General features: G+C 44.5%; 1 protein-coding gene across 3 annotated transcripts in view; it reads right to left on the bottom strand.

Moving 5' to 3' along the window:
• The window catches only part of LOC124621787 (SURP and G-patch domain-containing protein 1), a 173,435-nt gene that overhangs the window by 22,520 nt on the left and 138,301 nt on the right, over window positions 1-12,614 (bottom strand). For all 3 annotated transcript variants that reach the window (XM_047147222.1, XM_047147221.1, XM_047147223.1), the window contains one exon: window positions 12,095-12,255. In XM_047147222.1, the coding sequence (XP_047003178.1) occupies window positions 12,095-12,255 (161 nt within the window). The remainder of the gene's footprint in view (window positions 1-12,094; window positions 12,256-12,614) is intronic.

Below are 12,614 nucleotides of genomic sequence, written 5' to 3'. Positions count from 1 at the left end.
TCTGGATGGATGGACAGGGATTTGAATTACCGTCCTTCTGAATACGAGTCCAGTGTGCAAACTACTTGGCCATCTCAATTGATAATGTTGACTGACACCACAAATACCAATTATGGAGGGAAGAGAAGGAAAGATAAAAACCGTCTTTATTTTAAGGTGCATAAAAAGTGATGATGATTAATAGGTGTAGGATGTCATGTTCATACTGTGCTCAATGCAACTTAAACTGTCAACAGTGATTTTACCCATTGATGTACCAACCATAATTGGTTAAATCTACCAACATTTACATATTTATGCTGCAGGTGTTTAAAACTTAACAGCTTTCTGTGAGTTCACTGAAGTAAAATGCAAGAGACTTTTAAGTTGTGATAAAACCAGCTGTTGAAAGAGTCACTGATTTTTCCCAAGCATTAAAATCCTACCTCCTATCCCTTGATAAGTGTCCTATCAACCTGAAGGTTTTTTCAAAAAAATCTACTCTCCTTTATCATCCTTCAATGCCTTTCAAGCCAGTTAAATACTTCATCCAACAGTGTTCACTGTTTAAGTGAGGTGGAAAGTGAATGGATCTTACTCAATTTAACGCTATCACCACAGCTTTTTACATTGAGGTGACGAAAGTCATGGGACACCACCTAATATCATGACAGACTTCCTCCTGCCTGGCATAGTGCAGCAACTTGACATTGCATGGACTCAAAATGTCATTGGGAGTCTCCTGCAAAAATAATGAGCCACACTGCATCTATAGCTATCCATAATTGTGAAAGTATTGCCAGTGCAGGATTTTGTGCATGAACTGACTTCTTGATCACGTCCCATAAATGTTTGAAGAGATTCATGTCGCGCAATGTGGGTGGCCGATCATTCATTTGAATTGTCCTGAATGTTCTTCAAACTAATCGTGAACAAATGCGGTCTAGTAACATGGTGCACTGTCATGGAAACATGAAGTCCATGAATGGATGCAAATGGTCTCCAAGTAGCCAAACATTACCATTTCCAGTCAATGATTGGTTCAGTTGGACCAGAAGACCCAGTCCATTATAGGTAAATACAGCCCACACCATTATGGACTACCACCAGCTTACACAGTGCCTTGTTGACAGCCTGGATCTGTGGCTTGTGGGGTCTGCACCACACATAAACCCTACCATCAGCTCTTACCAACTGAAACAAGGACTCATCTGATCAGGTCATTGTTTTCCAATCACCTAAGGTCCAAACGATATGACTGTTAACAGAGTCGTGAATCGCGCCACATTTCTCTGCTCGAGCCCAGCTGTGGCCGACTGCTCTGTCCTGTTGTCCACACCTTGGGTAGTCAAGTTCAAGTGTATAAGCAACAGAGTGCACAGGCAGCGATGTGCCATCGAGACACATGGTTCGTTTGGGTACATGGTCAAGCCGGGATGTCAACAGGACTTTGCAGAACAGGGAAACAGGCAGCGCCGGGAAGACTGGCCACACAAGCATGGAATTGCTTTCTGAATCATTGGCACTCCTTTAATAATCATGAATGTTTGATACGCTAGGAACAAGGTGCTCTTGATCCTTTACAAAGAAAAATAATGTGTAATGTGAAATCATGGACATAACACAAAAAAGAACTTACTGTAACATGGAAGTAACTGAATACAAAGCAAAGAGTTTAACAGCCCTAATGCTTTTATAATGCTTTATATTTCACCTGTACCACATCAAAAGGTCTGGTGAAGCGTTTGCGGAATGGATAGGTATAATATGCAATATTAAAGTATTTTACACGTTTCTGTTAATTTGAAAGTTTCAAGTATGAAATTAACTGGCTCAACATTTCCTCGGAATTTGTTAAGGAAGATCCGTCTGCTTTGCATGTGATGTAACTTTGAAATCAGGATCCACAGAAGGTAAAGACAGTTTCAGATTATGCGCTTTTAAGTTTGTTTCTGGTTTTATTTTTTATACACATGTAAGAAGGAAAGGCCTTTTTGTACAGATATGTGGACGAGACACATAATAAACTTGTTACTGCTTTATTTGATGGCACTGGAAACTCCGTCTTTAAGCTCAACCAGAAATTTATGGGTGAGAAAGATTTATTTTCTAAAACTTAGTCACTGGAAGTGTCGTATATCTGTTCATTTACATTTGCACTTTATGTGGATCCCAAAATTATTGTCTCTTCCCAGTGACTGAAAAACCAGTTGTCATTACTAGACAGAGCACAGAAATAGAGTTTGAAACTTTTCCAAATCCCTTCAAATGTTCCTTGACTTTATTCTTGACATTTATGTTTGAAGTAAGACAAATTTCTACTAGAAAATAGTGACGGGTATCAAAGTGCTCAATCTGATAGAAATTTAGACAGATTTCCCAAACTCCAGGGCGGTCTTGCAGGTCACACAGGTTTCTGTTTGGTCTGTGAGGTAATGAATTTTGACTGATCATTTTTAACAAAATTTATGTCAAATAAGCTACAGCCGGAAGTCAGATTTTGTCTAGGAAAAGGTGTACCAGGTGAGAAAAAGATAAATGTTATACAATATGAGAACATTTCTGCTGTGATATAACCATCTTACATCCGTATTAGTCAACAAAAACTTAGGTCAGTATTACAAAAATTCGCGAATTAGTAGGATGACCATAAATAAAAGTAACTATTTTCACTTCACTGTAAGGTACAGAGGTTTCTCATAAGCATATAATGGTAAGTTGAATTAAGAATTACAAGCAACAGTGGATATTTAAATAACTATCTTGTTGCTAGTGTTGCCACCCCTTATTTTGTTTTAATATAAGACAAGAGGTGAAGTACTGTGCGAAGTAAAAAACTCTTGCAAACAGGCCACAAAGATTTCGTTTCGCACTTGCAATACTGTTATGCCTGGCTGGCGTGCGACTCGCCGAGCAGCCGAGTTACACGGGTGCACGCAGGTGGACTCGGGTTCTGGTGGGGTACCACACAGCCCAGCTGGGCTTTGTGCGGCTTGACTGGGCAGCTTACGTTGAGGCTCGCCCGACAGCCAACACTACAGTACCAGAGCGCGACGCTCAGGCTCTGTGCATGCCTCTGGTTGTGCACCCAGGAGAAGCACTACAGGTGATCTCATGCTGTTAGCTATGGCACTCAATTGTCTGCTGCTATAGCCCATTAATGCAAAATTTTGCCTCTTATCCTAACGGATACATACCTCATACATCCCACATTGATTTCTGCAGTTATTTCATGCAGTGTCACTTGTCTGTTAGCACTGATAACTCTGCGCAAACACCGATGTTCTCGGTTGTTAAGTGAAGGCCGTTGGCCAATGCATTGTCTGTGGTATGAGGAAATGCCTGAAATGTGGTATTCTCAGCACACTCTTGATAATGTGGGTCTCGAAATATTAAATTCTTTAACAATTTCTGAAATGGAATGTCCCATGCATTTAGCTCCAACTACCAGTGTTGTGTAAAATATAATGTCATGAAATTAACTGTAGATGAGGGAGAATGTTTTTATGACTACTGTTGCATAAGTAAATACCGTGAAGGTTAACTGCTCGTTGGTTGGTTGGTTTATGGGGGTTGAAGGGACCAGACTACAAAGGCCATCGGTCCCTTTTTCCACGATCATTAAACACCCACAAGGAAGAAAAACAAGCAACGGAGATGACAATGGACGACACAGAACAAGAAAGACATAGACAAAGACCAGAAAAGAGGAATTAAAAACACACAGAGCGTTACGGTGGTTGGCCAATGATGGAAACAAAAAAAGGAAAAGCCAATCATCAAGAGACACACTAAAAACCCCAATCTAAAACCGTAGGCCAACGCCAGGCTCAACACACAAAAGAGACAAACCCTCAGACTGAGCGATAAAAGCCCCTTGCATGAATAAAACTCAAAGCTAAGCTGCCACTGCAGCATCATCTGTTAAAAGTGCTGGGAGCGTATCAGGCAGCACAAATGTCTGCCTGAGCGCAGTTACGAGCGGACAGTCCAACAAGATGTGGACCACTGTCAACGCTGATCCACAGTGACATAGAGGCGGGTCCTTGGGGTGCAGTTTATGACCGTGCGTCAGCCAGGTATGGCCAATGCGTAAGAGGGAGAGAACAACTGAGTTCTTGCTAGAGGCTTGCATGGAGGAGCGTCACACACCTTGATAACCCAAAGTTTGTTGGGTGAAGGCAGGGTGCGCCATTCATCACCCCAGGTACCAAGAACTTCCTGCTGCAATACAGACTGGAGATCACATTCCGAAAGGCCAATCTCCAGGGCCAGTGCACCGATAGCCTGCTTGGCCAGAGTGTCAACACATTCATTACCCAGGATGCCGACAAGACCCGGGGTCCACACAAAAACCACGGAGCGGCCGCAACGGGCAAGAGTATGGATGGACACCTGGATAGCCATCAACAGACGAGAGCAAGGAAAACACTGGTCGATAGCTCGTAAACCGCTCAGAGAGCCACTACAGATGACGAAGGACTCACCTGAGTAGGAGCGGATATACTGGATACACTCTAGAGCGTGAGGGATGGCAACCAGCTCTGCAGTGACAACACTGCAACCAGCCGGCAATGAGCATTGTTCAGAATGATCCCCAAGAGTAATAGCATAACCAACTAAACCAACAACCATCGAACCATTGGTATAGACTACATCAGAGCCATGAAGCGTGTCAAGGACATAAAGAAAGCAGTGGCGGAGGGCTGCAGGAGGGACTCAGTCCTTTGAGCCCTGTGCCAAATCCAGCCAAAGGCATGGGGAGGGGCAGGGCACACACCACGGGGGTATACGTATATGGGCCCGGAAAAGAGGTGGGAGACGGAAAAACTCAAGCCCAGAGAGAAGAGCCTGGACGCGAACCACGATCGTACACTTTGACTGGGGCCGCCGTTCTGGAAGATGGGCAACCGAGTTGGGGAATACGAATCTGTAATTTGGATCCCCGGGCAAGCTACAAACATGTGCATGTTAAGCGGCCAGTAGTTGTTGGCGCCGGATCCACAATGAAGGGACACCAGCTTCCACAAGTAGGCTGTTTACAGGGCTTGTGTGGAAAGCACCAGCTGCGAGCTGGATCCCGCAGTGAAGTATGGGGTCAAGCAACTGCAATGCGGAAGATGATGCTGAACCGTAGGCCAGGCTCCCATAATCGAGACAGGACAGAATCAACACCTGATACAGTCGAAGACGGGTAGACTGATCAGCACCCCAGCTGGTGTGACTCAAGCAACGTAGAGTGTTAAGATACGGCCAGCACGTTTGTTTAAGCTGCTGAATATAAGTCAACCGGGCATCAAAAAGCATTCCCAAAAACCGATGCGTTTCCAAAACAGCAAGAGATTTGCCGTCAAGATAAAGCCACGGTTCAGGGTGAACAGTGCGACGCCGGCAGAAATGCATGACGCAAGTCTTGGCAGCCGAAAACTGGAAGCCATGCGTGACGGCCCACGACTGCACCTTGCAGACAGCACCCTGCAGCTGCCATTCAGCAACCGCAATCCCAGTGGAGCTATAGTACAGGCAAAAGTCAGCATATAAAGAAGCCGATATGGACGTTCCAGCAGCTGCAGCTAGCCCATTGATAGCAACCAAAAAGACATTCAAGACAGAGCCTCGCAGGACCCCTTGCTCCTCGACTCAGGAGGAACTTTTGGGAGGGACCAACTTGCACAAGGAAGGAACGGAGCTACAGAAAATTCTGAATAAAAATCGGGAGTAGGCCCCTAAGACCCCACCCATGAAGCGTGGTGAGGATGTCATGTCGCCATGTTGTATCGTATGCCTTCCGCATGTCAAAAAAGACGGCAACCAGATGATGATGACAGGATGGCAGACTCCAGGCAGACCAGATTATCGGTGGCACAGTGGCCCTTAACGAGCCCACCCTAAGACAGAGCCAGAAGGCTCTGAGACTCAAGTAGCCAACTCAACTTCCGCTCACCATACGCTCCAGCAACTTGCACAGATTGTTGGTGAGGGAAATGGGGTGGTAGCTGTCCACCTCCAGTGGGTTTTTGCCAGGCTTCAACACTGGTGTGATAATGCTTTCCCACCACTGAGAATGGAACTCACCCTCGACCCAGATAGGGTTGAAAAGGTCTAGGAGATGTCACTGGCAGTCCACCGAGAGGTGTTTGAGCATCTGATAATGGATGCGATCTGGCCCGGGAGCCGTATCAGGGCAAGTGGCTAGGGCACTTTGGAATTCCCACTCACTGAATGGAGGATTGTATAATTCAGGGTGGCACGTACGGAATGAAAGGCTCGGACGTTCCAACCGCTTTTTCACGGAGCGGAAGGCCAGCGGGTAATTTGTAGAAGCGGAACTCTGAGCATAATGCTCTGCTAAGCGTTCTGCAATAATGTTGGAGTCAGTACAGACAGTTCCATTTAGGAAAAGCCCATGTACACTTACGGGATTCCGATAGCCATAGAGTCGCCTAATCTTGGCCCATACCTGTGATGGAGAGGTACGGATGCCAATTATGGAGACATACCTTCCTCAGCACTCCTGCTTCCATCGGCAAATAAGGCATTGGGATCGGGCATGGAGCCGTTTAAATTCAATGAGGTGGTCCAGTGATGGGTGTCGCTTATGATGTTGGAATGCCCACCTGCGATCACGAATCACTTCAGCGATCTCTGGTGACCACCAATGCACAGTCCTCCGCCGAGGAAACCCAGGAGAACAGGGAATTGCAGATTCTGCTGCAGAAACAATACCAGTGGTGACCTGTAAACCACTACATTAAGGGCGACATGAGAAAGAGGCTCTACAGTGGCAATGGAGGCGAACGAGTCCTAATCAGCCTTATTCAAAGCCCATCTGGGAAGGCACCTAGAAGAGTGAAGCCGACAGAATGATCGGAAAGTAGTCACTACCAGACAAGTTGTCATACAAATGCCAGTGGACGGATGGTAGAACGCCAGCGCTGCAGACAGAAAGGTCGATGGCTGAGTACGTGCCATGCACCACACAAAAATGTGTGGTGGCACCATTATTTAAGAGAGAAATGTCGAGCTGTGCCAACACTTGCTCAAGGACAGTGCCTCGGCCTGTTGCCACCAATTCACCCCACAAAGGGTTCTGGGCGTTAAAGTTTCCTCATTAACAGAAAAAGTGGCGGCAGTTGGGCTATCAGCACAGCCAATACATGCTGTGGGACATCACCATCTGGTGGAAGATAGAGACTGCAGACAGTAACAGCCCGAGGTGTCCACCCCCTAACAATGACAGCCTCTAAAGGTGTTTGAAGAGGGACACACTCGCTGTAAATAGAGTTAAGGACATAGAAGCAGACTCCACCAGAAACCCTCTCATAAGCTGCCCGATTCTTATAACAACCCCAAGAGCTACAGAGGGTGGGGGTTCGCATCACTGGAAACCAAGTTTCCTGGAGAGCAATGCAGAAGAAATGGTGAAGGCTGATAACTTGTCGGAGGTCAGCAAGGTGGTGGAAAAAAACAGCTGCAATTCCACTGAAGAACGACATCATCCGCCGCCAAAAAAGGCGTGTAGGGATCGAGTAGGCAGATTATGCCACCGGGTCATCTACTGCCACCGAAGGAGAGCCTGAATCTAGAACCATCACGTCTGAGGTAGAGGTGAGACTGAGGTCGTCGGTGGGCGCCAGAATCTTCATCTCATCCTCAGACGCAGAGCTGGTAGGTAACAGTGGTGGTGAGGATGCGACCGCAATCTCCTTGGTCTTAGGGGTATTCTTTTCTTACTTTTCTCGTTGCTCCTTTGGTTTCTCTGGCTGGGAGGGCTTCACGGATTCAGTCTCCGGAACTGAGGAGGATTGTGAAGCCCTACAACGAGCTGCTTCTGGACACTTCAGCCACTGGCGGGCGTCATACTTCCCACTAGGCGAACCCTGGGAAGGAAGGGACCCAAGCGACCCATTCCGAGCAAGAGGAGCCAAATCTTCTCCGGCTTGTAAGTGGGGATGGACGTCCAGGATGGTTGGGGGGGAATTGCTCTTGAAGTAGTAGTGGAGGAGCATTAGGGAGGGAAGCACACCCCACCATCAAGGGGGCAGGTGTAGTCTTACAGCACTGAGAGTGACCAGAATTGGTGCAACGGATGGGGCTGGAACTGCAGTTATGGCGGCGGCATAAGACATTGTCATGCACATCGGATGGAGCCTTCCAGATTTTCTTTTTGCCTCAGTGTAGGTCAGTTGGTCCAGGGTCTTATATTCCATGATTTTCCTCTCTTTCTGTAAAATCCTCCAGTCTGGCGAGCAAGGTGAATGATGCTTTCTGCAGTTGACACAGATGGGAGGCGGGGCACATGGATTATTCGGATGTGATGGGCGTCCGCAATCTCGACATGTAACAGTGGAATTACAGTGGGAAGACATGGCCGAACCTCCAGCACTTAAAGCACCACATTGGGGCAGGGATATAGGCTTGATGTCACAGCGGTAGACCATCACCTTGCCTTCTCAGGCAATATATCACCCTCGAATGCCAAGATGAAGGCACCGGTGGCAACCTGATTATCCCTCGGACCCCAATGAACGTGCCGGACGAAATGAACAACTCTCCATTCAAACTGGGGCGCAGTTCGTCATGTTGTTGTTGTTGTGGTCTTCAGTACTGAGACTGGTTCGATGCAGCTCTCCATGCTACTCTATCCTGTGCAAGCTTCTTCATCTCCCAGTACCTACTGCTACCTACATCCTTCTGAATCTGCTTAGTGTATTCATCTCTTGGTCTCCCTCTACGATTTTTACCCTCCACGGTGCCCTCCAATACTAAATTGGTGATCCCTTGATGCCTCAGAATACGTCCTACCAACCGATCCCTTCTTCTAGTCAAGTTGTGCCACAAACTCCTGTTCTCCCCAATTCTATTCAATACCTCCTCATTAGTTATGTGATCTACCCATCTAATCTTCAGCATTCTTCTGTAGCACCACATTTCGAAAGCTTCTATTCTCTTCTTGTCCAAACTATTTATTGTCCATGTTTCACTTCCATACATAGCTACACTCCATACAAATACTTTCAGAAACGACTTCCTGACACTCAAATCTATACTCGATGTTAACAAATTTCTCTTCTTCAGAAACGCTTTACTTGCCATTGCCAGTCTACATTTTATATCCTCTCTACTTCGACCATCGTCAGTTATTTTGCTCCCCAAATAGCAAAACTCCTTTACTGCTTTAAGTGTCTCATTTCCTAATCTAATTCCCTCAGCATCACCAGACTTAATTTGACTACATTCCATTATCCTCGTTTTGCTTTTGTTGATGTTCATCTTATATCCTCCTTTCAAGACACTGTCCATTCTGTTCAACTGCTCTTCCAAGTCCTTTGCTGTCTCTGACAGAATTACAATGTCATCGGCCAACCTCAAAGTTTTTATTTCTTCTCCATGGATTTTAATACCTACTCCGAATTTTTCTTTTGTTTCCTTTACTGCTTGCTCAATATACAGATTGAATAACATCGGGGAGAGGCTACAACCCTGTCTCACTCCCTTCCCAACCACTGCTTCTCTTTCATGCCCCTCGACTCCTATAACTGCCATCTGGTTTCTGTACAAACTGTAAATAGGCTTTCGCTCCCTGTATTTTACCCCTGCCACTTTCAGAATTTGAAAGAGAGTATTCCAGTCAACATTGTCAAAATCTTTCTCGTCATCAGACTGCCAAATAAGATCCTTGCGGAATATAATGCCCTGGACCAAATTTAAGCTCTTATGGGGCGTGATGGTAACAGAAATATCCCCCAACCTGTCACAAGCGAGTAATGCCCGTGACTGGGTGGAGGATGCCGTTTTTAACAAAACTGCCCAAGAGCGCATTTTGGACCAACCCTCCACCTCTCCAAACTTGTCCTCTAAATGCTCAACAAATAACTGAGGCTTCATCGTCATGAAAGACTCCCCATCAGCTCTTGTACAAACTAGGAACTGGGGTGAATACGTCTCTCTGCCATCCTTAACCTTTCACCCCCCTACCGCTTCCATGGTGTGGACAGGGAGGGGAATGACTGGGGGTCATACTTCTGTGCATGGAAGTGAGTCCTTGGACTGGCTGCCGTGCTGGATATCAGGCGCAAAGAAGTCCATGGTCATCATCGGTGCAGAAAGCGACACTGCATAGTGCATGGCAGAAACCGCACCCAGGAATATATCCTCGCCCAAGAGATGGAGAATGAGCAGGACTGCAATACGACAATGAACAAGGGGGGTGAAACATCTCAATGCACGATGCACCATGAAGGCTCCCTTCCCCAACTGGCTCGCTCTTCAGAAAAATTTGGAAGTATGGAGGTCAATTCCTACAGGGGACCATTACATAAAGGCCTCTTATGACAGGCAGGAATACCGCGTGCCTATTCTTATCCCCGGATCCGCAGGGGAGGAAGTTAACTGCTGGATCTAATATTAAATCAAATGTTAGGTTCAATGAAAAATAGCACGGAATTTTCACTGATTTTCACAAAAAGCAAAACGAATGTTTTACAAGCTCAATCAAATTTTCACTAGCTATTCTAGGTTCTAATGCAATATTTTAATGCAATTAAAGCTTGTGATCAGACGAAAACAGACTCAAATTAGAAATAACAACTCTTTGACAAAGATAAAAACTGTGTTTGTTAGCCTCATTTATATGGGCTTCTACAATTTGATACTTAGCAAAAATAAATTCTTAGAGCAAATACACACCATTACAAAGAACTGAAGGACCAGGAGCATGTATCATCATCTTCAATGCACAATGTGTGACGTCTGTGTTTATTTACATCTAAATTGAATAAGCAATTCTGCTTTTAATTTCTCATCAGCGGTGTGGTAGTTTATGTGAAAACAAATTATTATTATTATGCCTATATTAACAGTAATTCAATGTGTCCTGAGTTTGACTCATTGATCCTTAATTTTTGAGTGGCATTCGGAAAAGGTACTGAATTTGGTTAAAAATAATTTGGGAACCCTAACCACAAGTTAACCTAGCAGATCCTCAACAATATTGATGACGCTGTGTCCAAAATGGGTTGGGAGGCACATCATCATCTGAACCAATATATTCCCGCTGCACTACTGGAACAGCAGAAATATTGAAGTACAGGTCTCCATGCAGAAAGAATCCTAGATAGGATGACATGGGTTGTCACACAGCAAAGATCGACACTGAATATGAGAATGTGCCCTAGGAACAAGGTGATGGTAGGCAATGAAAACATCAAACTCCGTCTGTTTGTGGAAACCCCTTAATTCCAATAACAAATAACTCACTTATCAAAGAGAGATTTGGAAGTGCAAGTATTTCCCTAATCTGTCAATAACATGTCTTCTACAACGTAGTTACTCATTTAGCACCTTTACCTGTATGACTTTCTACTATTCTTTTAAGAAACTGTTTTGTTGCTCATCTAAAATTTAACAGAATGGATTAACGAAGTTTGCACTGTCTACCATCGAAAGGATTTTCAAAAGTGACCAGGTAACTCAGGAGGAAAATGGGCAGTCAAAGAAAGACTGCATCCAGGAGGAAAATGGGCAGGCAAAGAAAGACTGCATCCTTAATTGAAATGGATGAAGATTTCAGATTCCTTCCCAGTGTCCTCTGCAGTGCCCACTGAGCCAACAGTGAACAGACTAGGGGGCCACTGAATGACGGAAGAATCTACAATGCAAAAGCTGTTAAACAGCAAGAACATTTTCTATAGTTACATATAACAGATAATAATGGCGGAGGTAGATATAGTAGCAAGATTAAATAGGGATAGCAACAATAATAATAATAATTTTTGCTGTATTGTAGCTACAGAGTTATTATTTTATTTAAACTAAATCTAGAAACACAAATTAGGCACCAAATATGACCTTGTACAGAAAATTATATAATTGATTATAATGTAGAGTAAATAAATCAATAAAATAGTCACTGAATCATGTATGAGCATAAGGTTTTGTGGTCAGGGTCTCTTTCCATAAAAGTGTCGGGGTGTACACTGTACCATGTAAATACACAAGGTTTGTTTATGTTAGAATATAAGTAAACCACTAGTAGATTGTAAATAATCCATTTAGGTGTACTTGTATTTCAAAATGCATACACTACAGTACCTCAATATATATTTCAACGTACTTGTTAACGGGATCAACTATTCCAGTTCCATCAGAGCCAAGACCTTGGCCTTCCGTCCAACCAAGTTTCTGCAACATCTGGAAACCTATGTTGTCTTCCTTAAGTTTGTATTCTTTGTAATCAGATAAATCTGGTTCTCGACCTTCCTTCAAGGCCTGAAACTAAAAAAGAAACCTAGCATTATATTTGACCCATGAAAAGCCCTTTTATGGCACTCTGCTATGCTGGTCAGCTTTCCATTTAAACTGAAGCAGTTTATAAATGAATGTGTTGATTTCATCCATTACTTGGTTTACAGAAAATTTCCAATAAACGTAAGAATAATCTGTATACAAGTATAAGGAAGCCACATGCTCAGAATCTAATAGTGGAGACAATGATGAGGAACCCCCTCCCCTCCCTCTCTGTGTGTGTGTGTGTTTTTTACGTACAGTGATTCAATGAGTGGCAGTTAAGTTTGTCCTGCCATACATTTATGTTAGAATGAAGCTTAACAGCCTCAACATATTTCTCATCCTGC

This window comes from Schistocerca americana, chromosome 7 (assembly GCF_021461395.2).
Source record: "Schistocerca americana isolate TAMUIC-IGC-003095 chromosome 7, iqSchAmer2.1, whole genome shotgun sequence".
NCBI lineage: Eukaryota > Metazoa > Arthropoda > Insecta > Orthoptera > Acrididae > Schistocerca > Schistocerca americana.
This window is presented reverse-complemented; position numbering and strand designations above follow the sequence as displayed.